The following is a 27,822-nucleotide window of genomic DNA, read 5'->3' as shown; positions in this document are numbered from 1 at the left end:
ACTGGGTTAAATGTTCTATAAATGTCAATTAGGTCAAGGCAGTTATTAGTGTTCAAATTGTATTCATCTTTCTGATTTTCTGCCTACTTGCTCCATTAAGTATTACAAGGAGAGTATTGAAATCTCTGGTCATAATTCTGGAGTTCTTGTAATTTTATATTTGTAGTTTTTGCTTCATGTATCTTGAAGCTCTGTTATGAGGCAGAAGGACTTTTGGGACATGCTTTTATTTGTTTTATTTTTTATTTAATTTTTTGAGAGAGCATGAGTGGGGGAGAGGGGCAGAGGGAAAGAGAGAATCCCAAGCAGCCTGTATGACCTAATGGAGTCCAATGCGGAGCTTGATCCCATAGACCTGGGATCATGACCTGAGCTGAAATCAAGGTTTGGAAGCTCAACTAACTGAGCCACTCAAGGCACCCCTGGGATGTGCTTTTAATGAATATGTTCCTTTATTCTTATGATATGCCTTGGTCATGTTCTTTGTTCTGTGGTCTGCTTTGTCTGATATTAACATAGCTACTTTTGCTTTCTCTTGATTAGTGTTTACAATGTTTTATCTTTCATTATCCATTAATATTGTGCCTCTTTGTAGCTTTATATTTAAAGTGTGTTTCATGTAGGCAGCATATAGATGGGTCTGACTTATGTATCCAGTGTGATGATAATCTTTTGTGGGTTGGGCCACTTACATTTAATGTAATGATAGATATGATTAAGGTTAAGTCTGTCATCTTGCTGTTTATTTTCCATTTGTCCCATTTGTTCTTGTGTCCCCATCCTCCCCCTTTTTCCTTTGCCCTGTTTTAGATTAATTGAATTTTTTTTTTTACAATTTTATTTTCTCTTTTGTTGGCTTATTAGCTGTAATTCTTTATTTCTCTACTTTAGTGGTTGCTTTAGGGCTTATAATACACATCTTTATTAGCCTATCTTCAAATGATATTACAGAACACAAGAAATGGTTTAAGAGCCACAGTAGTGTACTTCTGTATGTCTCCTCCCAAACTATGCTATTATAGTTACATGTGTATGTTATAAACCACATGCTGTATTCTTACAATTATTGTTTAGTCCTTTAAAGAGATTTAAACAATTAAAAAAGCCTATATGTTCCCAGGCAGTTATTATTTCCAGTGTTCTTCATTCCTTTGTGTAGATTCATATATTCATCTAGCATTACTTTTTCTTCTAACGGGCTTCCTGTAACTCTTCTTAATGCAGGTCTGCTCATGATGAATTCATTCATCTTTTTGTGTGTTTGCCTGAAAATTCATTCCCCCCCTTTATTTTTTATTCATTTTTTACTTACTAAAGTGTATTTATTTTGAGAGAAACAGAGACTGTGTGAACAGGGAAGGGGCAGAGAGAGGCAGGGAGAATCCCAAGCAGTCTCTGTACTGTCAGAGTGAACCCAATGTGGGGCTCCATTTCATGAACCTTGAGGTCATGCTCTGAGCCGAAATCAAGAGTCAGATGCTTAACCAACTGAGCCACCCAGGTGCCCCTGGAAACTCGAAGACCGTAATTTGGAGCAGTTATCTCCTTTGTTTTTGATCTTTCAGGGATCACTCTTTCTTTGCTGATGTGCTGTGTCTTGCAAACCATTGTTATATATATTTTATCCATTTCGGTTATTTTTCCAGATAGGAAAGTAAATGCAGTCCTTGTTATTTTGTCTTGACTAGAAATAGATGTCAGTCACATATCTCCAACTCTTTTAAATGCAGCATGAAGCAGACTTATCCCCTCTGAACTTGCTTGTCCTCATTTTCTTTTACACATGTTAATTATTTTTGCCCTTGGAGTGCTTTTCTGATCTAAAATTATTTAATTAAATAAAGTAGGACATCATTAGTCTTCCATGACATCTGGTTTTGAAGATCTGATTCAGAGTACATTCCACTTGGGAATGAAAAGAAAGAATGGAAGTATATTATGACAACTTTTGTATTTATTTAAAATCTATACAGTTTAGAAGCGAAGCCAGTATTTTAGCAGAATGCTTAGTAGTATTTAATGTTTCAGTTACAGGGATGTCTGGTGGAAATGTTTTTTCAATTAATCAGTCTGCTTGGCCCTTGCTCAAACTGAAATTTGTCCTGCATTTGCCTTAGTTGTAGTTGTTGTATATACCATATCCATTAGATTATCAGTTAGATTCATATTTTGAAAATGTGCTTCTTGACACATTTAAAACTTAACTGCTAGAATAATTTGAGGAGTTAATTTTTTCAATATATAATCCTTCCGTTATTATAGATTGCTTTCTTTTTCCTACTTTAGGACATAAACCAGAAAGTCCATTGTTTCTACTCTAAGGTTTTTACCATGAATGCAGTAGAATATTTTCTATTCGAAGAAAAAATATGTTTCAAAGATGCAATCCTACTCTGATCTCTTTCACTGAAAGAAGGTGGTAGTAGAATTTTTTATTTTTTCTATAGGTTTATGAAAGACAACTGACAAAGGGTGATAGGTTGTCTTTATTTTCCTACAAGTAACTCTTAGGGTAAATGCAAAAATTGGCCTTATCTTTTATCTTTGTAGTCTGTTACAATGAGGTGATGACTGATTTTCATAATGAAAGAAACCACTAAAATAGCAAAGAATTATAGGTAATAGGCCAACAGAGGAGATGACCCTGAAGCACTATGGAATTTAAAATGAAATCAAGAAGATTAAATTTTAATTAGTGTGGTTTCAGTGATGGAGTGCAGGGTAATATTATGGAGGGGGCCCTGGAATGAATCAAAAGGCTTGAGTTACAGTGTTATTAGCATATCTACTAAATATCTCGTGACTGAGCAATCTCATAAGTGAACTTTAATATCTTCATCGGTCATAACTAAACTAGTATTTAATGTGTGATTCTTTTGTGCAGGTACATTGCTGGTACCTTGCTTATACTTCTTTTAATCCTTATATTAAGCCTACAGAGTAAATCGAAACTGTATTTTACACATGAGGAAGCTAAGGTTTCAAAATGTTAAGTAGTATTCAACAACGTTGAGCAATTAAGTATTCAAGTACAAATCGATTCTAAGTCTGTATTTCTCTAAAGCTGTGAAGTTTCTTCTATTTTTATTTATAACAAACTGTAGTATTTTTAAACCATGAACCATGATATATGCTAAGATGGTAAATTTCCAGTATATTAATTAGGTCTGGCTCTGTTCTGTCAGTTTTCCTACCTGCAATGTATTTTGATTATTAAAATTTTATTTGCCAGCACCTTGGTTCACCAGTGTTTAACTTTATAGTGATGTCTTCTTCTTCTGAGATCTTAAAGCATTTATTATCTGTAACTTGTTTATTAAATATTTGAGATATATTTAGCCATTTTACATGTGAAATTTGAGATAACTCTTGTTTAAATTTCTACATGTTCATGTATTACTGCTACACTTAAATCATAAGTTCCTTGAGGGTGCTTCTTTATAGCATTGTGCACATAGTACATACAAGTTTATAAATAATTTTGTTACTGAATTCTGTCAACCACATTAATCATCATTCTCAGTTATTCACTTCTCATGAGCAGATTTACCTAAGATGTTTTAAAATTTTCAATTCTGTGACTTTACACAGCATAGTAAAGTTTTTAGAGAAATGATTTTGAAAAATTATGAAGAGTTAGTCAAAATCAAAATTAGCTGATTCAAGTTAGCATGTAGACGTATTTTATTTGGCTAGGAAACCAATTACTTTGTCCCATACCTCATTTTTTTAAGAGTTCTAGAAGCTGGTGTTCTTGCTCCACCTCCCCATCCCCCAAATCAAAGAGAGCAAAGTATTTGAACAATATTTAGGAGATGTCTGTGGTGTCGACTACTGTTACTACTATACTAACTCAAAAGTTAATGAACATTTCTGGGCTTTAGTTTTGTCATTCTTAAAAAAACTGAATTGGATTATATGATCTTTAAAGATACAGTGTTTCAGAATTTATAAAACCTACAAGTTTAAGGTAAATTGCATTTCAGAATTGTAAAGTAGCATTTGATTCTTACACTTCAAAATAGTAGTAGTTTTATGTTAGTTGCTTTTTTCTTTAAAAGCATTTGTAATCTTACGTTCTACTTTTATGGTTAATTTTGTTTTCTGACTTATTAGTACTCCCGCACGTGTTGCTAAAGGAGTTGTTGACCACACCAAAATGAGTCTACATGGTGCTAGTGGGGGACATGAACGATCAAGAGATAGACGAAGGTCAAGTGACAGATCGCGAGATTCATCTCATGAAAGAACGGAATCTCAACTCACCCCTTGTATTAGAAATGTTACTTCTCCAACACGACAGCACCATGTTGGTATGTAAAATTCACTAATCTTCCTGACGTTTTTATAAGCATGCAGTTACCTTGTTAAAGCAGTAATGACAGTGAATTGTGCGTAGTACTTCAAGGTAAAATTAACTTCTATTCAGTTGCTTCTATTTAAACTTAGCTTCTTGCTATGAAAAGATTAGTTTATTAAATGAGACTTAAAAATGAATTTTTTTTTTAAAGAATCTAGGACAGTCTTCTAAAAGAAGTGATTTTAAAAAGGCTTTAAAACTGTTATAAGTAGATTTTTAAAATCTTTCAAATTGATTTTTATCTTATGAGATACATGGCAGTGGTTTATTTTTTAAATTTGTAGTAAACTATTGATAGTAATTCTTGGTTAATCATGCTAGAAAAGGAAGTAAAAGCTAGAATAACCATCATGTAATTTATTTTGAATTTTGACAGAATTTTAATTCAAAAAATAGAAGATGAAAAAGAAGGTGTGAAGTGTTTTGTTTTCTTGACAAGTAGCTCAGGTCTTTTTCTTCCTACTTATTACTATAAATGAACATTATTATACTTGAGGTAAATACATTGTGTGACTATAATGCATGCACCAGTCTGAAGCAGAGGTACGTAAGCAGTGTGAGCATGCTGATTTTCATTTGCCCCTGGGGAAGGGGCACATTTAATACCTTGACTTAATATTTGAGGTTGTTTTTGATTGTTCCAAAAATTTTTTTTAATGCTTATTCATTTTTGAGAGAGACAGTGCGAGCAGGGGAGGGGCAAAGAGAGAGGGAAAGACAGAATCCAAATCAGGCTCTAGGCTCTAGGCTCTGAGCTGTCAGCGGGGCCCTGAACTCACGAATTGTGAGATAATGACCTGAGCTGAAGTCAGACGCTTAACCAACTGAGCCAACCACCCCTGTTTTTGATTGTTATAAATCAAAATCGTTCATCTTAGAGCCTAATTATACAGAGAAGTTATCATATCAATGTCAAAGTAAGTCCTTAAAGTCAAACTAGCACTGATAAGCCAGAAATCAACAGAAGTATAAATAAGTTGTTGTATGCTAAGTTCAGTATCTGGGAAGAGAATAGGAGGATGTAATAAATGATTTTATTCAGCAAATTTTGCTCTTGGGATGCTACCAGCATTCCGGAAACAGGCAATAAAATGGAGGTGTCAGAATATCTCTGGAGATATAGCCAACCTAATTATATAATCAGTAAAGCTGTACAGAGTGTTCTAAGTAGCCTGAGTCATGGAGGAATTTGGCAGAAGCTGATGAATCTGATGAGATGGAGGTACATTTTTAGGTCACCTTTAAAGTTCAGTTATCTAGCCTCTAAAGGGAATTTACCACAGAATCTAATCTTAGTTTTAATTTTCCCTTTGTAGAATATTGGAACAGCTAAAGAGTATCTTCTGAATTTTAACACTATTTCCTACCTAATTAAAATTATAGATAGTAATCATATGGTCCTATAAAATTTGTGGCAGTGCTTTTATTCAAGCAAAAGTTATAGCATCAGCTGTTGAAGCCATTTTATTTGGGAGACATTAAAAGTCATTTGAAAGGGGCGCCTGGGTGGCGCAGTCGGTTAAGCGTCCGACTTCAGCCAGGTCACGATCTCGCCGTCCGGGAGTTCGAGCCCCGCGTTGGGCTCTGGGCTGATGGCTCAGAGCCTGGAGCCTGTTTCCGATTCTGTGTCTCCCTCTCTCTCTGCCCCTCCCCTGTTCATGCTCTGTCTCTCTCTGTCCCAAAAATAAATAAACATTGAAAAAAAAAATTTAAAAGTCATTTGAAAAATACAAATACTTTCTGTGTCCTTAGTGACTTTTTTTCTTCCTTTGGGACCTTGCTTTTGTGAGATAAATTACTAGTTTGGTAATGCTCTCATTAACATAGTGAGAGTCCTCAGTTTGTACTTTGTGTTCTCAGAATAGTACTAATACTTTTAGAATTTAGGACAGTTAAAATTGGTATTTTTATTAATCGTTTACTAGCTTTCATTGCTTACTTATTTGAGTTGGAAGACTATTCTGTTCTTGGGTTTCTGTATATTTTTAAATACAATAATATCATAAAATTTACCTTCATTTTGATTGGTCTGGGTCAGCATTAGCCATCAGTACATCTTTAAAAGAAATCTACAAAAATTAATGTAGAAAACATTTTGGGGTTTTAGGTTTTATTTCTGGGAAATAATATTTATGGTGTTCTGTGGAAATATTACTTGAAATCAAAAAGGAGAAATACTGTGACTTAAAACAACTTTTCTACATCAGGATTTTTAGAAGCTATATGTGGATTTTGAATTTTTTAGAGGACAATTTGCATAGCTTTTTTAAACATCTTTCTTTCAGAACGAGAAAAAGACCACAGTTCCTCTCGTCCAAGCAGTCCTCGTCCTCAGAAGGCATCTCCAAATGGTTCTAGTAGCAGTGCCGGGAACAGCAGCAGAAACAGTAGTCAGTCAAGTTCAGATGGTAGCTGTAAGACATCTGGGGAGATGGTGTTTGTATATGAAAATGCAAAAGAAGGAGCTCGGAATGTAAGAACGTCGGAACGAGTAACACTGATAGTGGATAACACTAGATTTGTTGTAGACCCATCCATTTTTACTGCACAGCCAAATACAATGTTGGGCAGGTTTGTATTATTGCCGTTCTTTGTAGTATTATAAAGCACTTTCACATTATTTATTTATGTTTTATAGTAATTCTTTCTTGGAATGTAGCATTGCTATTGTACAGATGAACTGAGCTTTGGAGGTTAAATAAAGTGTTCAAGTTAATACAACTAGAAAGTGGTAGAGCCAGATCTTAAACTTAAGTTTTTTTTTAAGTTCATTTTTATTTTTTATTTATTTTGAGAGGGAGTGTGAGCGGGGAGGGGCAGAGAGAGAATCCCAAATAGGCAGAAGCGAAGCCCGACGCGGGGCTCGATCCCACAAATGATGAGATCATGACCTGAGCCGAAACCAAGAGTCAGATGCTTAACCGACTGAGCCACCCAGGCGCCTCTTGAACTTAGTTTTATTTCTAACCATCTTTGCTGTATCAGCAGGAAAAACAAATGCATATATTAGTTAATGAAGATAGGGTCCCAAACGATCTGCACAGCCGAAAACCTTAAAGTGTATGTGACAAGGTAAATTTAACAGAAATAATGTGCTTTCTTCACCTGGGGGCTCCCAAATTCAACCACCAAATATAGCAGGCATCAGCATTGTTTAAAGAAAAAAACCCACCAGGTTGGTTATCTGAAAAGTCAGCATAAATTGTCAGTTTGATGTAGATACTTAAAAAAAAGAAACATTATTAACAAGTAGTTAGTAGAATGAAGGAGAGGTACCAGCCATCCTCAAATCTTTGCTGGTTCAGAGTAAAGATTAACGTAGTTTGTAGTTGTGGGAACTGCAGTCTTAAGAATGATACAGTCAATATACACTTGATTTTTCAACGTGTCCTAAACTAGGATCAAATACCTTTTCATTGTAAAATTAGTATCTTTTTCTATTCACTCAAGTATAAAAAGAAAGAGCATATAAATGGAATAGAAGTTAACATGTAGAAAAAACTTGTTTTTTTTTCTAGGTTGCATATGAGGAACCAACTATTTAGAATGTGTCTATGTGTATGTGTGATTTCTTAGTATCTCTGTGTACAGAATAAAAGCTAACGTATGACACTACATTTTCAAATAAATGCTCCTTTTAACATTGGCAATTAGACTTTATATCTCTCAGGAAAAAAATAATTATGGCTTTTATGTATTTTTAGCAGCGCAAAGGGTATTATTTTTTTTAACTTTTTTTTAACGTTTTATTTATTTTTGAGACAGGGAGAGACAGAGCATGGACAGGGGAGGGTCAGAGAGAGGGAGACACAGAATCTGAAACAGGCGCCAGGCTCTGAGCTGTCAGCACAGAGCCCGACGTGGGGCTCGAACTCACGGACCGCGAGATCATGACCTGAGCTGAAGTCGGCTGCTTAACCGACTGAGCCACCCAGGCACCCCACAAAGGGATATTATTGATGGGAGGTGTCAGGAGGATGACTTGACACTATTAATACTTTTTATTTTTACCTAAACTTTAAAGAAACACACTTAAAAAGTAGATATTTGAAATTTTGTTTCATTTGTTATGCTACATTTAAAAAAAGAAAAAACAAAGCCCAACAACATATGTGTGTGCGCGCATATGTGTGTGTGTGTATCCAGATTGATCTGTGTTCTGCTTTTGTAAAAAAAATTCAAGTATTTAAGGGACACCTGGCTGGCTTAGGCTATAGAGCATGGGATCTCGGTGTTACAAGTTCAAGCCCCACATTGGGTGTAGAGATTACTTAAAAAATAAGTTTATTTTTATTTCGAGTATTTGAGAAAATTACATGACATTTGATTCCTGAAAGACTTGTCTTTTTTTTTTTTTTAATCAGTGAAGTCATCTTTTCCAACGTCAGTTGAGTAATTAATGAAAATTAATATTCATGGGAACTGTAAAAAGCAGTTGGCATTCTTTTGGAAACTTTGAAATGAAAAAGCTTTGTTTTTCATAGATTTCTGTGTTATAATAAAAGAGGAAACCATTTTAAAATTGGGAAATTGTTGAGTGGAATACTCAGCCATGTTTACTTTAGGAACAATGGTATCATGGAATTCTGAGGTTTAACTTCCTTTAATCACAATTTTTAAATTTTCTTGGGAAAATTTCAAAGAACATATCCTGCAAGTTGCCTCTTGTCAAAATAGTTACTGTTAAAGGGCCAAGAGTATTACTTGAAAAAATACAAATTGGTATTTTCTTATGTAAAAATTAATGTTAAGAGCTTTTTACTCATTTGTTTAAACTTTTCATTCATCTCTTAACTTCTTCCTTCCTCTCTACCTGAGCATTTGATTGCTGTTTTTTTTCAGTTCTAAGATGCAAGTGTAAGAATTCTGAGTGACATTTCTTAGATTTATAGTTAAAATTATGAAAAGTGAAACAGCCTCATCTGCCTTTTTCCTGTGTGTGCTGCACTACAGCATTAACTTTGCAGTGAAGAAGGCAGCAGTCTTAAGGAGAAGGCACAGATAACATGGTTTCCTTTTTCTTTTTCTTTCTGGTAAGATTAGTATAAAAATCATCTTTCCCCTTAGACTGATTGATTGATGGAATTTTTTTTCCCCTTGAGAAGCAGGAGCTGGAAAAGTTCTTTAGCTTCAGAATTTTATCATTTGATTTTGTTTGCTTATATCTATACTCTTGTTCCCTCCCATCAGAAAGGAAGTGCTTTTACTATTTCTTCATTTGTTACATTTGCCAGAATAAATTGCTGATAAGAATTTTTGAGGTAGGGGCACCTCTACCTCAATGGCTCAGTTGGTTAAGTGTCCAACTCTTTGTTTCAGCTCAGGTCATGATCTTACAGTTTGTGGGATCAAGCCCCGCATCAGGGCTCTGTGTTGACAGCATGGAGTCTGCTTGGGATTCTCTTTCTCTGTCTCTGTCTCTGTCTCTGTCTCTGTCTCTGTCTCTGTCTCTCTCTCTCTCTCTCTCTCTGCCCCTTCCCTGCTTGTGTGCATGCTTTCTCTTTCTCTGTCAAAAATAAAAATAATGTTTTGAACTAATCTGTTAAATTTTAATTCCTTTTTACTTATGTACATGAAATAAATTTTGCCTCTGAAGGAAGTATCATGTTTGTTACATTTCTCAATTATTTATCATCATAGGATGTTTGGATCTGGCAGAGAACATAATTTTACACGTCCCAATGAGAAGGGAGAGTATGAAGTGGCAGAGGGAATTGGCTCCACTGTGTTTCGAGCTATTCTGGTGAGTGCTTGTTTCTTACATGTATTTGCTAAATCACATAACCTCTTTTTGGCAGGTACTTGGACTGGAAGCAGAGTTCGATTTGTATATCTGTATGCAGAATATTGTTTTAAATAATACTAATATTATTAATAATTATTAATTAATTATACAATTAACATTATATTATGATATAATTAATATTTTATATTATATAATGGATAATATATAATTTATATTATATTAATATAATTAATAATTATTAATAGTATTGTTAATATTAATATTATTTTTAAAATACCATTTCATTTATTTTTATTTTAGTGCATAAAGGTAATACAACACAAATAAATGAATTTTATGACTTTTGCACAGATAGGACAGGGGATGATTTACCTCTTAGGTATAAATAGGCAGTTCTTTCAAGGGTTTAGTGATAATACTTCTGGAGTCATATTACTCCTCCCTTCCTAATTCTCTTAAATACAATAAGTTGATCATTTTTTGCTACCTGAGAATGAATGAGACTATATGAATTTTAATATTTTATTGCACATAGCTGGCACTGTGGACAGTTATGAACATGTAAAAGTCATCTCCAAAATGTAGTTGTTAGCATCTTCATTTTCAACCTTGTTTTGAGATTTTCACCTTTTATTTTGATGAATATTTGAATTAGTATTAGAGTCCCTTCTTATAATTTCAAATTAGTGATAAAGATTTGATTTATAGTGTGTGACAGTTTATGCCACAGTCTGAAAATATGGTTTCCTGAAATAATTTTAGGGAAAGTAGGTAGAGGGATCCTGAGGTACAAGATAGGAAAAGAAATTGATCTTGATTGGGTTGTTAGTACTTGGACAAGTACCAGAAGACATCTTGATTCCACGGATGTAGCAGCTTTATTAAGTGCGTTATTGTGGCTCAGAACCACAAGGAAGCTTGATGGAGGGGTGGGGAAGATCTTGATTTGGGGGATAAGTGCTTACAATTCCACTTGACCCTACAAGTAGAGGTGACAAGAAGTTTGGGGGCTAACCCTTAACAACTTTTCAAGTAGATTTTAGAAATGAGGGCTATTGATTGTTCATCATAAAATTGGACACACCAAAGAATAGTATTTGGAAGAATATCTAACTGTGCATTCTGTTTATATATTTTAATATTTGGATATGACTTTTAAGTTCTTTATTAAGAACCATAAATTTTGCTCAATTTTCTCGGTAATATTGAAGGTAACTTAAAATCTGTCACTTTTTTTTTTTTCAGTTTATTTATTTTGGGAAAGAGGGAGAGGGGAGGGAGACGGAGAGAGAGAATCTGCACTGATAGTGCAGAGTCTGATGCAGAGCTTGAACTCACAAACCATGAGATCATTACCTGAGCTGAAGTCAGATGCTTAACCAACTGAGCCACCCAGGTGCCCCTTACCTTTCTTTTTTAAAAAAAGTTTAAAAATTTGATGATAGTTATATAGAAAAATAACTTGCAGAGGGGAAAATACATGTGAATTGGCATGATACAGTAGAGAGAAGAAATGCATCATTAATGGGGAGACCTGGGTTCTAATCTTTCCTCTGCTATTAAATAATCATATGACTGGGTGAGTCAGTGAACCCAAATTTTCATATTGGTAAAATGAAGAAGTGGTTAGATGAACTGAGGTCCCATCTAACTTTAAAATTCCACAGTTCAGAAGTCTCAGAGCCCCACTGTTTTTGAAAATGCTGCCAGCTTAATTTTAATAAAAAGGTTTTGGACACCTTGTGCTCTAGATGTTTTATGCATTCTGTACTTTTTTTGTAGGATTACTACAAAACAGGAATAATCCGTTGTCCTGATGGCATATCTATTCCTGAACTGAGAGAAGCATGCGACTATCTTTGTATTTCTTTTGAATATAGTACTATTAAATGTAGAGATCTCAGTAAGTATGATGTTTTTTGTGTAAGTGGTTTGTAGAGTTAAAGTATTGGAATGAAAAGCCTGAAATAGTGCTATTTACCTAGGCATCAAATATTTAATTGGATTATAAAGCATTCTAATACCATCAAGATGATTTGTGGAAGTCTACAGAGATCTTTACAAGATCTTGTGCAATTTTCCAAAACTTTTTAGAAATTTTATGTATATATTTATGTATGCATGTATTTATTATTTGATAGACTCTCCCAGATTTCCTCCTTGATCCCTGTCTCTGTCTTTTGTTGCAACTCTTTATCTTCCAGCTTGGGAACCCTGGCTTTGGTCAAGTACGGTATTTGGCTTCACTCTTCAGATCACATCAACCAAAAATTTAACTATATTTGTACTTTGCATGTGAAATAATGTCTTAAGCCCCCGTGGAAGATAAAAATAATTCTCAAAAACAGTATTTGTCATTACAGATCTTAAACTGGATACTTAACCCTCAGTTCATAAAAAGGGCCAAGTCACTTTGAGAACATCAAACAGCCTCAGAGCAGAGTCTAGAACTTTGGAAATCCCAACTTTTTGATATTTTCCCCTCACTACCTCCACAACATCCCTCGCTCTCATTCTTATGCCATGCCTGGGGTGGGGTGAGGAAGGGTGATAATACACAGAAAGGTTAAAATAGAGTAGGAGAATTTTCAGATGTTGACTTGGATGTTAAGTGGTTGAAGAAGTTCAGGAGAGGTTATTGTGGGCTAGAAGGATTGAGAAAGAGTTCAGAAGAAGCAGGTAGTAAAGAATAAATAGGAATAACTTAGAAAGAGTAGAGTAGAGAGGTGACTCTAATGTTGAAATTTTTGGAATAAAGATGCAAAAGATATATTTTGAAAACAACCTAGTTGGAGCAGAGACTTTGTATCAGTACCAGAAGGAGATGGGAATAAATAAATGAACCACATTATGGAAAGTCTTTATTTATTTATTTTTTTATATGAAATTTATTGACAAATTGGTTTCCATACAACACCCAGTGCTCATCCCAAAAGGTGCCCTCCTCAATACCCATCACCCACCCTCCCCTCCCTCCCACCCCCCATCAACCCTCAGTTCTCAGTTTTTAACAGTCTCTTATGCTTTGGCTGTCTCCCACTCTAACCTCTTTTTTTTTTTTTTTTTCCTTCCCCTCCTCCATGGGTTTCTGTTGAGTTTCTCAGGATCCACATAAGAGTGAAACCATATGGTATCTGTCTTTCTCTGTATGGCTTATTTCACTTAGCATCACACTCTCCAGTTCCATCCACGTTGCTACAAAGGGCCATATTTCATTTTTTCTCATTGCCACGTAGTACTCCATTGTGTATATAAACCACAATTTCTTTATCCATTCGTCAGTTGATGGACATTTAGGCTCTTTCCATAATTTGGCTATTGTTGAGAGTGCTGCTATGAACATTGGGGTACAAGTGGCCCTATGCATCAGTACTCCTGTATCCCTTGGATAAATTCCTAGCAGTGCTACTGCTGGGTCATAGGGTAGGTCTATTTTTAATTTTCTGAGGAACCTCCACACTGCTTTCCAGAGCGGCTGCACCAATTTGCATTCCCACCAACAGTGCAAGAGGGTTCCCGTTTCTCCACATCCTCTCCAGCATCTATAGTCTCCTGTTTTGTTCATTTTGGCCACTCTGACTGGCGTGAGGTGATACCTGAGTGTGGTTTTGATTTGTATTTCCCTGATAAGGAGCGACGCTGAACATCTTTTCATGTGCCTGTTGGCCATCCGGATGTCTTCTTTAGAGAAGTGTCTATTCATGTTTTCTGCCCATTTCTTCACTGGGTTATTTGTTTTTCGGGTGTGGAGTTTGGTGAGCTCTTTATGGATTTTGGATACTAGCCCTTTGTCGGATATGTCATTTGCGAATATCTTTTCCCATTCCGTTGGTTGCCTTTTAGTTTTGTTGGTTGTTTCCTTTGCTGTGCAGAAGCTTTTTATCTTCCTAAGGTCCCAGTAATTCACTTTTGCTTTTAATTCCCTTGCCTTTGGGGATGTGTCGAGTAAGAGATTGCTACGGCTGAGGTCAGAGAGGTCTTTTCCTGCTTTCTCCTCTAAGGTTTTGATGGTTTCCTGTCTCACATTCAGGTCCTTTATCCATTTTGAGTTTATTTTTGTGAATGGTGTCAGAAAGTGGTCTAGTTTCAACCTTCTGCATGTTGCTGTCCAGTTCTCCCAGCACCATTTGTTAAAGAGACTGTCTTTTTTCCATTGTATGTTCTTTCCTGCTTTGTCAAAGATGAGTTGGCCATACGTTTGTGGGTCTAGTTATGGGGTTTCTATTCTATTCCATTGGTCTATGTGTCTGTTTTTGTGCCATATGGAAAGTCTTTAAATCCAAACTCATGTTCTTATATTTTTATCCTATATATGGTGGAAAGCCACTTAAAAAGTTTCCTATGCATGGTTATAACCTTGTTAATCTCAGCCTTATGGTTATCTTTACCTGATTAACCTAAACTCAACAGTAGCTTGGCATACCTTCTCAAAAGTTTAGTGTGTTAAAAACTGGGAATGGAAATATTATTTAGAAATTTAAGGCACCTACTGTATGCTTCAATATGGCTATTTTTTTTCATACTTAAGCTCTCATTGAAAATATGTGGCCTTATTAAGTTTTTCCCTAAGTACCACTTTATTATTGCCAAAAATTCTTTAAAAAGTCTCCATAAAAATATCAGTAGGTTGAGACAAAGTGGCTGGTCCACCTCTGAGTCCATTTCTCTATAAATGATATTTAAAAGTTTAAAGTCAGATAGTTGGACAGGTAGAGCATACATGTGTAAACACAAGCAAAGTTTCTGTGTTTTCACATCTTGAAAAATGTTTTTACTAAACCATGAGCATTATTACAGATTTTTTAGTTCATGTCTTGTGTTTTTTATTCATGGGACCATTTTTAATTTCATTTCATATAATTAGCTGTTGAATTTTGGTGACTGTCAGATAAAAAATTGATGTGGATTTGGTTTTGTAATCCTTTGGACATAGACCTTGTCATCACTGTTAAGTTTCATTTATTTGTTATGGAATTAAAGGTAAGAGTCTTTATGTAAAATACATGCCAAATGGTTTTTCTAGACTTTTGGCTTTTAAATAATTATTTGTAACTGTTTCTAGAGTATTTGTAATACACGTTTTTTTTAAAATGTAGAGATTCTCATAGACTTTATTAAAACTATACAGAATTTGAAGAGACAAAATGGCCTTTTAAAAACATAAAAGGATAGTGTAGGTGTAGGCTTGAGTCAAAACTGAGTTTTTTCCTGCTAAGATGTGTCTTAACTGTATACTGGAATGGCACTTTACACTAAGATGTCTGTCTCTCTTAACTTAAAACCATACAAGTACTAAATGTTTATTGAATAGAGAGTACTGGGTTTTTTGGACAAGTTATTTAAAACTTTGTTTCTTAGTTCCCTCATCTTTAAAATGGAGACAATAATATTACTTATTTCACAGGGTTGTTGTGAAGATGACATGAATAGTGCTTGACACATAGTATTATATAAAGGTTTCCTTTTAAAAAAGATAGCAAAATTAGGAAATAAAAGTAAATTTAAGAAGTATTGTATCATATTGTACATGCTATTTTGTAGTATTTTTACATGGAAGTATATTGTGAATAATTATATTAGCAAATATGTTTTAATAATAACTTATTTAATGGCTTATCCATCATATTCTGCATTTTTATTGAACACATAGTTTATACCAAATATTAGGTATGTGAAAGGCAACAAAAAAAGACAGAGTCCCTGCTTTCATGATGCTTGTAGTATTGTGGGGAAGACAGACAAGTAAATTATATTATGGTGTTAGAGAAACAATAGAGTACTAAATGAGAATATAGGAGCCATACCTAACTCAGGAGTGGAGGCTTAAGGAAACTTTCTGGAGGAAGGGGAAAAGAAAGTATGTTCCAGACAGAAGGAATTGTATGTTCAGATTAGTACAGGAAGGAACTGACTTCTTAATCTTCTGTCATAGAACTTACGATGTAGTGAAGGAACTCTATGGCAAATAGTAGCTCCCCAACTATGCTGTAAATTTCTTCAGTGTCCATCTTCTCAGGCAAACACTGTAATCCACATAAGGGTTTGAAAACCACAGCTGAACTCAGGAATGAAAGCCCAGGGCTAAAAGAAATGAAAATATAGTATCCGTGGGTAAAAGTGGTATGGAAAATGAAATTTGAAGTTTGAATAAAGCACCAGTTCAGAGGGCCCAAGAAGAAAGACACTGTAGGTAGGACACAATGGGCCTGCAACCAAAGACTAAAAAAACTAAAGTTCTATCAAAGCTATTGAGAAAGGGAGATCAGAGGTAGAGCCTGCTTTTGGAGTCATGGAAACAGAGAGACACCGAAATGACAAGAGTGACTGTGTGTTCTTTCTCTCTCTCTGTCTTGCTCTATTTTTTTTTTAGTTTGTAGCATTAAACCAGTTTGGACTTGAGGGTAGGGACTGTACCTTTCCAGCTTTGTGTCCATAGTGCCTGACACATGGTAAGGAAGGACTCAATAAACATTTGTCAAATAAGTAAATTATTTTATCCCTCATGCATTTTTTAGGACCCTGTTCCAATTCTTGTCATCTTCTTTAGTACCATTAGTCTTTTCCTCTCTATGTAATCTTCAGCCTCAGACTCAAATCTGACCTATGTCTGTTGTAGATATTAAAAAACAATTATTTAAAATATTTTAAGTGAAGGGGCGCCTGGGTGGCTCAGTCTGTTAAGCGTCCAACTTCGGCTCAGGTCACCATCTTGCAGCATCAGGCTCTGTGCTGACAGCTCAGAGCCTGGAGCCTGCTTCGGATTCTGTGTTCCCCCTCTGTCTTTGCCCCTCCTCTGCTTGCACTCTGTCTCAAAAATAAACATTAAGGGGCGCCTGGGTGGCGCAGTCGGTTAAGCGTCCGACTTCAGCCAGGTCACGATCTCGCGGTCTGTGAGTCCGAGCCCCGCATCAGGCTCTGGGCTGATGGCTGGGAGCCTGGAGCCTGTTTCTGATGCTGTGTCTCCCTCTCTCTCTGCCCCTCCCCCGTTCATGCTCTGTTTCTCTCTGTCCCAAAAATAAATAAAAAACGTTGAAAAAAAAAATTAAAAAAAAAAAAAACATTAAAAACAATCAAAAAATAAAATACTTTTAAGTTTTTCATTGGAATTATTTGAAGTTAATGTTTTAGAAGAATTAACATATTTACTGTACCGTCTCCTCCAACTGCTGTTTACTAAGTTTTATTTTTATTTCTTTAAAAAAATTTTTTTTACATTTATTTTTGAGAGAGAGAGCGAGCGAGCGCATGTGTGAGCATAAGCGGGGGAGGGGCAGAGAGGGAAACACAGAATCCGAAGCAGGCTCCAGGCTGTGAGCTGTCAGCACAGAGCCTGACCCAGGCTCGAACTCACAAACCACGAGATCATGACCTGAGCTGAAGTCAGACACTTAACTGACTGAGCCACCCAGGGGCCCCAAGTTTTATTTTTATTTCTGCTCTTTATTTTTTGATATTTTGTATTTTTGTTGTGTGTAAAATATGTTTAAATTTTCTAACTGCTAACATATGAGAAAACTACTGAATTTTGTACATTTGTATTTATTTAGCCATCTAACAGGATTCTCTTTATTTCTAATAGTTTTTCAGTTGGTTCTTATATATTCTTGGTGGATAATTGACTGTTGTAAATAACACTTTATTTTTTTTTAATTCTTGTTTAAATATGTATTTATTTTGAGAAAGAATGAGTGTCAGGGAGGGGCAGCGAGAGGGAGTGCAGAGCTCAATGTGGGGCTCAAGCTCACGAACCATGAGATCATGACCTGAGTCAAAATCAAGAGTTGGATGCTTAACCAACTGAGTCACCTAAGTGCCCCTAAATAACACTCACTCTTCCTCACTCACTCTTCCTCCCTCCCTCCCTCCCTCCCTCCCTCCCTCCCTCCCTCCCTCTCTAGATAGATAGATATCTTATTTAATTGTCTAGAATATTTTGAACGTTGTTTCAAAATGTAGTGATAATTCTGGCTGGTATCCCTGTCTTTAAAGGCATTTCCTTTAGGTTTCACTGTTAAGTCACTCCTTTCTTCTAGACTCTTTCTTCCTTTGGCTCTTTTACATCCTTCTTTCAGGTCTTCTGTTTATTATTCTCTCACTTGCTCCCTGTTCCTATATCTCTTGAATGTGGTAATTCCTAAGCATTCTGTCTTAAGCTACCTTCTCTCTCACAGAATCTGTACATTTATTCTAAGTGATGCCATTCATCATTATGGCTTCAGACATTTCCTATGCAGTGTGGATTTCCAATTCTTTAATTCTTTTTTTTTAATTTTTTTTTTTTTAACGTTTATTTGTTTTTGAGACAGAGAGAGACAGAGCATGAACAGGGGAGGGGCAGAGAGAGAGGGAGACACAGAGTCTAAAACAGGCTTCAGGCTCTGAGCTGTCAGCACAGAGCCCGACGCGAGGCTCGAACTCACGGACCATGAGATCATGACCTGAGCCGAAGTCGGACACTTAACCGACCAAGCCACCCAGGCGCCCCTCCAATTCTTTAATTCTTAAGTATCAGCTATGCGTTTCTAGTTTACTGCTTAACTTATAATCCCCTCCCTTCTTAATCAAGTTTTCTAGGAGTTCCATGCATGTAGTATGAGTGAGAATAAATATGAATGAGTGTAAATGTAAATATGAAGTGATGGATAAGACATTGTCCCTGCCTTTATGGCATTTACAGTCTAGTGGGGAAGACAGGCATTCAACAAGTAATAAAAAGCTGTGAAAAATGCAGTGAAGAAATGAGATGCTATGAGAAGTGTGTGGTAAAGGGACTATGGCAGATCATCTCCTTGACATTAAAGCTAACACCTAAAGGGGTGGTGAAGAGGATAAGATGCTGACTGTTGCAGGCAGCAGAAAAGGTGTTTGCAGGGGCTGTCAGGTTGGAAGGAATATGACCCACCTAACGAACTGAAAGAAGGGAAGTGTGGCGAGAGTGGAGGGATGGAGTGTGAGAGGTGAGAAATAAGGCCAGAGGAGTAGGGAGAAAACAAAATTTCTTAACTGGACAACTATCTGATGACTGTTCATTCTGTACCAGTCTCTTCTGAGTTCTGGGGATACAGCATGAACAAACCAGGCAAAACTTCCTGTTCTAATGGAACTTAATACTTTTTGGGGGAAGATACACAATAAACCAGGTAAACAAGTAATATATGGTATGTTAGTGATAGGTGCTGAGGAGGGGGAAGAAGTAAGGAAGGGACATAGAATAGCCAGAGAAGCCTTACTTGGAAAGGAAAATTTAATTTCAGGCAGAGGTTAACAATGAGTGCAACCGTTGAGGCAGCTTGCCTGGCATATTTTTTTTTTTTTTTCAACGTTTTTATTTTATTTTTGGGACAGAGAGAGACAGAGCATGAACGGGGGAGGGGCAGAGAGAGAGGGAGACACAGAATCGGAAACCGGCTCCAGGCTCCGAGCCATCAGCCCAGAGCCCGACGCGGGGCTCGAACTCACGGACCGCGAGATTGTGACCTGGCTGAAGTCGGACGCTTAACCGACTGCGCCACCCAGGCGCCCCTTGCCTGGCATATTTGAGAGCAGCAAAGAGTTGTAGTAAAGGAAGTTAGAGTGTTCGTAGTAGGAGATGAGGTTAGGCGGGCACCTAGGTCATATAGGGCCTTTATCTTTTGGCTTTTATTCTGAGTGAGATGGGAAGCCATTGGAGGGTTTTGAACAGAGGAGTGATATGATCTGTGAGGTTGCCATGTTGTACCATTTCACGGGGCACTGGTCACACAGAATTTCATGTAGAGTTGTGTGGTGCTGTAGTCCTGATCTGTGGCTTAAAAGGATTACTCTTTGCTGGTGTGTTGGAAATGGACTGCAAGGAGAAATAAGGTACAAGCAAAGAGATAATTAGGACGCTGTTGCCATAATTCAAGTAAGAGATAGTGGTGGCTTAAATCAGGGTGGAAGCAGTGGGAGGTGATCTAATTCTGGACATGTTAGATGGTAGAGTTGTGGGATTTGCTAGCTCACGGAATATGGGATGGGGAAGAGAGAAGAGGACTTTTTTTTTCTTTTTTTGAGAGAGACAGAGCATGTGAGCAGGGGAGGGGCAGAGAGAGAGTGGGGGGGAAAGGAGAGAGAGAGAATCCCAAGCAGGCTCCATACTGCCAGCACAGAGCCTGATATGGGGCTTGAATTCACGAACCGTGAGATCATGACCGGAGTCAAAGTCAAGAGCCAGACGCTTAACCAACTGAGCCACCCAGGCGCCCCAGAAGAGAACTTTAACTTGAAATGTGGAGTTGCCATTAAGTGAGATGGGGGAGACGTCATAGGAAGCAGAAATTTAGAAGCTTGATTTGGGACATGTTAAATTTGAAACCCTTACTAGACATCCAAGTGGAAATGCTTAGTGGGGCATTGGGTATACATGTTTACAGTTCAGGAGAGAAATACGTGCTAGACTAAATTTATATGTAGGGGATATATATATATATATATATATATATATATATATACACACACACACACACATATACATATGTAAGACTTATGTGGGCTATATGTAGTGTTTAAAGAAAATATTTTTTTAAAGGACAGTACGCATTGATGTGTGATCTCCTTTTTCCTGTAACGGACCTTTATGGACCAAGTTGAGGATCTGGGACTTTTATTCTAAGGATAGTATAAGCCGTGACAGATTCAAACTAGAGGAGATGCATAATTTGGCTGCTGAGGGGAAGATGAATTACACAGGGGCCGAAGCAGACGTTGGGGGAATGTGATTAGGTTTTATAGTAGTTTGGTGAGAGTTAAGGATGACTTGGACTTGGGGGTGGGCATTGGGGATGGAGTGTGTTCGGGTTAATTATTGTTCTGCAACAGACCATTCCAGACATAGCATAAAGTACAATCATTTTTATTCTGTGGGTCAAGAACTCAGACCAAGTAGAGGTGGCTTTTGTCTGCTTCACGATGTCTGAGTCCTCATCTTATGAATAATTGAAGGGCTGAGGTGACGTAGAAGGCTGCAGACTTCTTCACTCACATGTCTGCTGCCTGCACTCGGATGACTCAAAGACTGAGTTCAGCTAGGACTGTCAAACAGGGTACCTACACGTGGCCTCTTCATGCATCTTGGACTTCTCCAAACCTGCACACTAGGTTAGGTTGGGAAGCATTTGGAAAGTGAGCGTTCCCCAAGACCGAACCAAACCCACAAGTCCTACACTGTCACCTCTGCAATGCTCCCCTGGTTAAAGCAAGTCAGTATAACCAGCCTACATTAAAGGGAGGGTTAGACTCCACCTCCTGGGAAGAGATGTCAAGGTCCCACTGCAAAAAAGCATGAGGTATAAGAGATGTTGCAGTTATCTTTAGTTAGCGTATTCCAGAGAAGGAAATGACACCATTCAAGGTGTATTTAAGAGGTAGACTTGATAAGCCTTGGGGAATAATTGAGTTAGGATATGAAAGAGGAATCAGGGATTCACTTATTTATTCTACAAATATTTAAGTTCCTATTATATGCCTGGCACTCTTCTGAGATGATTCTGAGAAATGAATGGGATGATGTGGCCAGTTTTAGAAAACAGTGCAGGGAGAAGTAGATATGATTAAATTCGCTTTTGAATATATTGAGTTTGAGGTACTTGTGAGGTGGCATCCCAGTAAAGATTTTCAGAAGGCAGTTGAATATAATGCATCTAGAATATAGAAGATGAGAATTAGTAGAATAAATTTGGGAATTATCAGCATAAGGTAGGAGAAGAAAAGACAGTTGTCCTGAGAAACATCAGTATTTAATGAACAACTAGAGGAGAAAGAGCTGGTAAAGATGATCGAAGAACATCCAGAGGAGAAAGAAGAACAGGGATAGTGGCTTCGGAGAGTCTTAGGAAAGAGAGTGTTTTAAGAAGAAGAGGGTGATGGTCCTCATAAGAGATTCAACCGAGAGAGAATTCAAATAAAAACATGATCTAAAGATGTTCATTATTTTTACCAATCTACAGGTCATTTGGAATCTATATTGAGAGTAGTTTTGAGGAGTACTGAGTATAGAAGCCAGATTGGAATTGGTTCAAAAGTTAAAGGAAAATCAATGTGTTGATATATCTAGGAGTTTGACGATAAAGGGAATTAAAAAGAAATGATAATGGGAAGTAGCCTTCCTATATACCTAGCAGTTTGGAGATAGAGGGAATTCAAAAAAAAAAAAAAATCATAATGGGAAGTAGCCAGCCTAGAGAGAGGCATGGCTAAATAATAACATTTTATTTAATCATTTGTTATATCATTATATATTATTAATAACTATTACATAATTAGCAACATAGTTTGGGGGGGGAAAGCCCTCCCTCTGGAGACTATAGATTAGATTGAGTTCTAATTCCTTCTCTAAGCCTCTCAGTAGTTCTGAATTAGTAGTGCCTTAAATAGGAGATAGGACATTGCCATTGACATAGAAAAACAAAAAAGATTAGGTCAATGCAGGTGAGTTTGTGGCTGTGTATTTGGGAAATTGAACTTACTCGTTACGTCTGTACTTAGCCTTTTGCTTTCCTTATCCCAAAATCAATTCACTTCTTTGCCTACACTGAAATATTAATGTTTGTGAATAATTTTCTGAGAAAGAAAACATGGGAGATGGAATGTGGGAGCTATTTTAGTTCATATGGACAATCTGAAAAGATCCTTAAGATATACCATAAGATACAATTGCGTATATTGATAGAAGACAACATGATATAGTAAAAACTACCCTGGGCTAGGGAGGGGTTGGGGGATTTAGTTCTGATTTTGCAAATTAGTTTTATAACCTTGGGCAGATCACTTATGAAGTATAAAATGGAGCTTGTGTTAGATACTTTTAATTGGCCCTTTTTGCTGTAAGATCCTACAGTTAGTTCCATAACATCTCTTCCTAGGATTTTTTTTTTTTTAATATTTATTTTTGAGAGAAAGACAGAGTGTGACTAGGGGAGGGGCAGAGAGAGAGGGGGGACACAGAATCCGAAGCTGTCAGCACAGAGCCCAATGTGGAGCTCAAACTCACGAACTGTGAGATCATAACCTGAGCCCAAGTTGGACGCTTAACCGACTGAGCCACTCAAACGCCCCCCAAGTTTTTTTTTAATGTTTGTTTATTTTTGAGAGCAAGAGAGAGACAGAGCACAAGCAGGGGAGGGGCAGAGAGAGAGAGACACACTGAATCCAAAGCAGGCTGCAGTCCCTGAGCTATCAGCACAGAGCCCGGTGCAGGGCTTTAACCCACAAACTGTGAGATCCTGACCTGAGTTGAAGTCGGATATTTAACCAAATGAGCCACCCAGAGGGCCCCTAGAAAAAGTTTTGACAAAATAATAACCACTATTATTTTGTCTGTAGGGTTGGATGTTGTGTGTGTGTATTCCTTCTGCTCTTCTTTTACTCGTCAGTCATCAAAAAAATCAAGGTATTTTTGTGGGTTTCGTTTCAGGTGCCCTAATGCATGAGTTATCAAATGATGGTGCTCGTAGACAGTTTGAATTTTATCTGGAAGAAATGATCCTGCCTCTCATGGTAGCTAGTGCCCAGAGTGGGGAGCGAGAATGCCACATAGTAGTGCTTACAGATGATGACGTGGTTGATTGGGATGAAGAGTATCCACCACAGATGGGAGAAGAGTATTCACAAAGTAAGTGTTGTGGCATGTTTTCTCTCTCTTGAGTCATCATAGATTCTCTCTGTATCTTATAATACTGATCAAAGGACAGTTTTTATAAAGAAAGTACATTGAATTCTTACCTACACCAGGTCATCAAACCATGGGCTGTGGGCCCAAATCCAGCCTATTGCCTGTTTTTATGAATAGTTTTATGTATTGTCTTTTGCTGCTTTTGCGCTACAGTGGCAGAGTTGAGTAGTTGCAACAGAGACCGCATGGCTCGCAAAGCCCAAAGTATTTACTCTGTGGCCCTTTACAAAATGCCTGTCATGCACAGAAATGGTTTGCTCTTTATTGAGTATCTGGATCTTGATGGATTTTTTTTTCCTTGCATTTAGAAAGAAGCCTTCTACAGAAGTAGATCTTGGAGTTAGTAGATTATAAAAAATCAGCTGATTTTTTTAGATTAATTTTTATTCATATATAAAATGAGAAGCTTCAACTCATTGATTTCTAGGGTGATTTTAAGTTCTAAGATACTCCCTTTTTAGTATCATATATGTGTTCTGGAGGATATAATGATCCTCCAGAAAGCTTTGTGGAACTATAGTTAGGTATTTCTGGCCAAAACAGCTTATCTTGAGCATTAGCAATGACTTTTTCCTTAATAGACTTTTAAACTTTCCCTGATATGAGCCTTTTGATTTTTTTTGTTGTTAGAAAATTTATATTACTTTTCTTGATGAACCCAATATAATATTTTTGAGCAGTTTTATAGGTTTGAGAAGATAGAGCTAAAAGAATGATTTGAGGAACTAGATAAAAGAACCCAGCACCTTCTTCTGTACTCCAGTCTATGTTGACTTGGTAAAGATCAGGGTTTAAGTGAAAAATACAGGAATATAGAAACTTACAGAATGCCTTAGTCTCTGATTTTTTCGTTTTACTTATCCTTGTCTAAAAACAAAACAGTCCCCAAGTGGTATTCTTTTTGAAGATATTCAAAAGATTATTTTAACATAAGTTATAGAAGCTCTTTTCAGAGTTTACAGTGAGATGCTCCCTTTGCATGATACTCTTAGTGTTGTGATTCTTCTCTGGACAGTTGTAGTAACAGCCATTTCTGTTGTGTTTCCTCATTCCTAGCTTGTTTTCTGACAGTTTTCTGTAATAATATGTGGAATAACAAGTTGAGCAAAACACAGGAAAAATGAAAGGCTAACAAAGATTAAAAGAGATATACTAGAAAGTATAGATAGAGCCAGCTATAGAACATAGAAATGACATGATAGTGATAGAAGAACTATGGTTGACTGGCTTTTCCCTCTGAGTTGTTGAACTTTCCATGTCTGTGTTCTTTGGTTTGTTTTCATGTTTTTCATCTTCAGCTTGGAAGCTTAAAGAGGACTGAAAACATTTTTACTTAATTTGCTTAAATATATTTCATTTTGTGCTAAGATGTTCCAAACTAAAGAAGATTGATTTGAGGAAACACAGCCTCTTCAGCGTGATTCTCCTAAATGTGACATACACCATTCATTCTGAGATGTCAGCAAATTTTTGTTTTAAAATACCAGTAATCTTAAGGATGTAAATCACAAATTTACCCCATGAGTAGCATCTATATACGTATTTTCCTTTTATTGGCTCTTAAACCAGCATGTTTGGTTTGTGAGTGTGTTTTTCTTTTTTTGAAAAAACCTTTGCAGTTCACCTTTTAAGGGAGATAACTCCACCTGAAAGAGAGAAGGCGAGGAAGGTCCATCACTCTAACTCCCTGAAGTTCCCAGCACATTTGGAAGACTCAACATGTTGTCAGTGGAATGTCTGTCCTTTGCAAAGCCAGTTTGCTCTAAACAGACTAACCTAGGCAGAACATGCTCGAATCTGCCATTTTTTAACATCAATAGTAAATGGGGCTGTTCGCCTGAATTGGAAACAGTTTGTGGGGAGGGTCTTTGCCTTTTTGGGGAATTATTAATAGTTGCTCAATCCGTGAAATAAAAGATGTATCCATTTTATAGTTTCTGACGAGGCAGTTTTTCCCCTTCCAGACAAGGCCTTATAGGCATTACAGCAAAGTCCTTGAGTTGGGCTGCTTGATAATGATGTGATATTGCTATCTTTTGGTTCTCTTATTTGAAGAAATTGGGGCAGATCCCATTCTAGTAAGTTTGTATATGATAAATCTTTCAGAAGGAGATTCTTCCTATGGATTGGGTTACCTGATTGGTTATTAAAGCTTTTCTGGTTTCAACTTAAGTAGACATTTGCTTATTCATTAACTGTACTGAATTGTCCTGTCATGTTGGCTAGTCACCCTTCCGCATCACTGCATCCATGATTTGGGCTTATAGGGTTGTCAGGCCCCTTTGAAGATGGAGATAATTTTAAGTTCATCTCCAAGTACTTTGATTTTTATTAAGAAAATATTTTTGGTGTGTTTTTTTGTTTCCAGTTATTTATAGCACAAAATTATATAGATTTTTCAAGTACATTGAAAACAGAGATGTGGCCAAATCAGTTTTGAAGGAAAGAGGTCTTAAGAAGATTAGATTGGGAATAGAAGGTAAGACATTTTCATTATTTTCTATTAATTTTCTTTAAAAAAAAAAAGGGCTAAAAATTGAATCCCATTTGGAGTATAGTTTGAGAAATACATACTTTGAGAAGAACTCAAGTGATTACTAGATGAATGCTCATGCAGTAGACCTATAAATAACAAATGTTAGCTTCCTTTATCTGAGAAGATAGAAAGCCATTAGAAATTACTTATTCCGTAAGATCCCCTAACAATATAGAGAGATGAATTTATCTTTTCTGCCATAGGTCACCTTGATGATTTTTGACTGAGCCCATATAGTATGTTTGGGCACACATGTACATGTTCGCATAAGATTGGCAGAGCTCTTTGCCCAGTCGTGATCATTGAGCTCCTCAAAGCCGAACAGAACTAAAAACCACTTTCTGAAAATGGATGTAAAAGCATATTAGTAACTTACTGGTTCTTAAGGTATAATAATAGTTAACTTATTTTCACATTAAATACAAATTTCAAACTTATTTCATCTTCTTAAATGCGTACATTTTTAGATGCTTTTACTTTGTGATTTAAATAGATTTTTCCAGATGTCATGTCAGATACTTTTAAGTGCCCTTACTAAGAACAAAGTATTTCCCTTGGCATAATATGGCAAAGTGTAAAGATTAAAGGTTCTAGAGCCACACTGCTTGTGTGTTTAAATCCTATGACTTAATAGTTGTATGACCTTGGCCAGGGTGCTTAACTTCTCTTTGCCTCAGCTTCTTCATCTAAAATGGGAGCATTAATAAGTACTTTATAGGGCTATTATGAGGATAGAGTGAACCAATACAGGAAAACCACTTAAAACATGGCTTAAAACTGAGAAAGTATATTTGTGATGCTGATAGTGGTGTTGATCAGTGACCAGTTGAGCTGTTGGAGATGACAGTAATGGGCTGCTGAGACATTTGGGAAAGAACAACCAAAAATAGGGTGTTTGCAGGAAGGGGAGGAGACTTTGGGCTTAAAAACAGTGGAATTGCTCACACATTTGCTTCACCAGTGTGTGTTGTTCTCTGTCATTTTGTAAATAGTGGAATTTAGCTGTTTGATTTCAAAGCTAGAAAGAAGGCACCTGGAAGCTACTGTAGATTAGGAGGTTGAGGAAGGCCTCCCTAAGGCAGACATACTTGAGCTGAAGCCTGATGACAAGTAGGTTGTAAAAAAGCCTTACATACTATGCTAAGGACTATGGACTTTCCCTTGAAGCATGAGGAAACCATTGGTAGGGTTATTTTTTTTTAACATTTATTTATTTTTGAGAGAGCATGAGTGGGGGAGAGGCAGAGAGAGAGCAAGACACAGAATCTGAAGCAGGCTGCAGGCTCTGAGCAAGCTGTCAGCACAGAGCCTGATGTGGGGCTCGAACCCACGAACCGTGAGATCATGACCTGAGCCGAAGTTGGATGCTCAACTGACTGAGCCACCCAGGCGCCCCAACCATTGGTAGTTTTTAAGCAAGGCTGTAATATTACACTTGTGTCAGTGTGGTGACCTTGTGTGGAGGACAGATTGAAATATGGTGAGATAGG

The 27,822-nt window shown here is 36.8% G+C and overlaps 1 protein-coding gene across 5 annotated transcripts in view; it reads left to right on the top strand.

The window, feature by feature from the left end:
* The window catches only part of BTBD10 (BTB domain containing 10), an 88,363-nt gene that overhangs the window by 57,998 nt on the left and 2,543 nt on the right, over positions 1-27,822 (top strand). For all 5 annotated transcript variants that reach the window (XM_047876926.1, XM_047876928.1, XM_047876925.1 and 2 more), the window contains 6 exons: positions 4,117-4,313; positions 6,646-6,931; positions 10,001-10,103; positions 11,889-12,009; positions 23,539-23,736; positions 26,165-26,275. In XM_047876926.1, the coding sequence (XP_047732882.1) occupies positions 4,117-4,313; positions 6,646-6,931; positions 10,001-10,103; positions 11,889-12,009; positions 23,539-23,736; positions 26,165-26,275 (1,016 nt within the window). The remainder of the gene's footprint in view (positions 1-4,116; positions 4,314-6,645; positions 6,932-10,000; positions 10,104-11,888; positions 12,010-23,538; positions 23,737-26,164; positions 26,276-27,822) is intronic.

Source organism: Prionailurus viverrinus, chromosome D1 (genome assembly GCF_022837055.1).
Source record: "Prionailurus viverrinus isolate Anna chromosome D1, UM_Priviv_1.0, whole genome shotgun sequence".
Lineage (NCBI taxonomy): Eukaryota > Metazoa > Chordata > Mammalia > Carnivora > Felidae > Prionailurus > Prionailurus viverrinus.
This window is presented reverse-complemented; position numbering and strand designations above follow the sequence as displayed.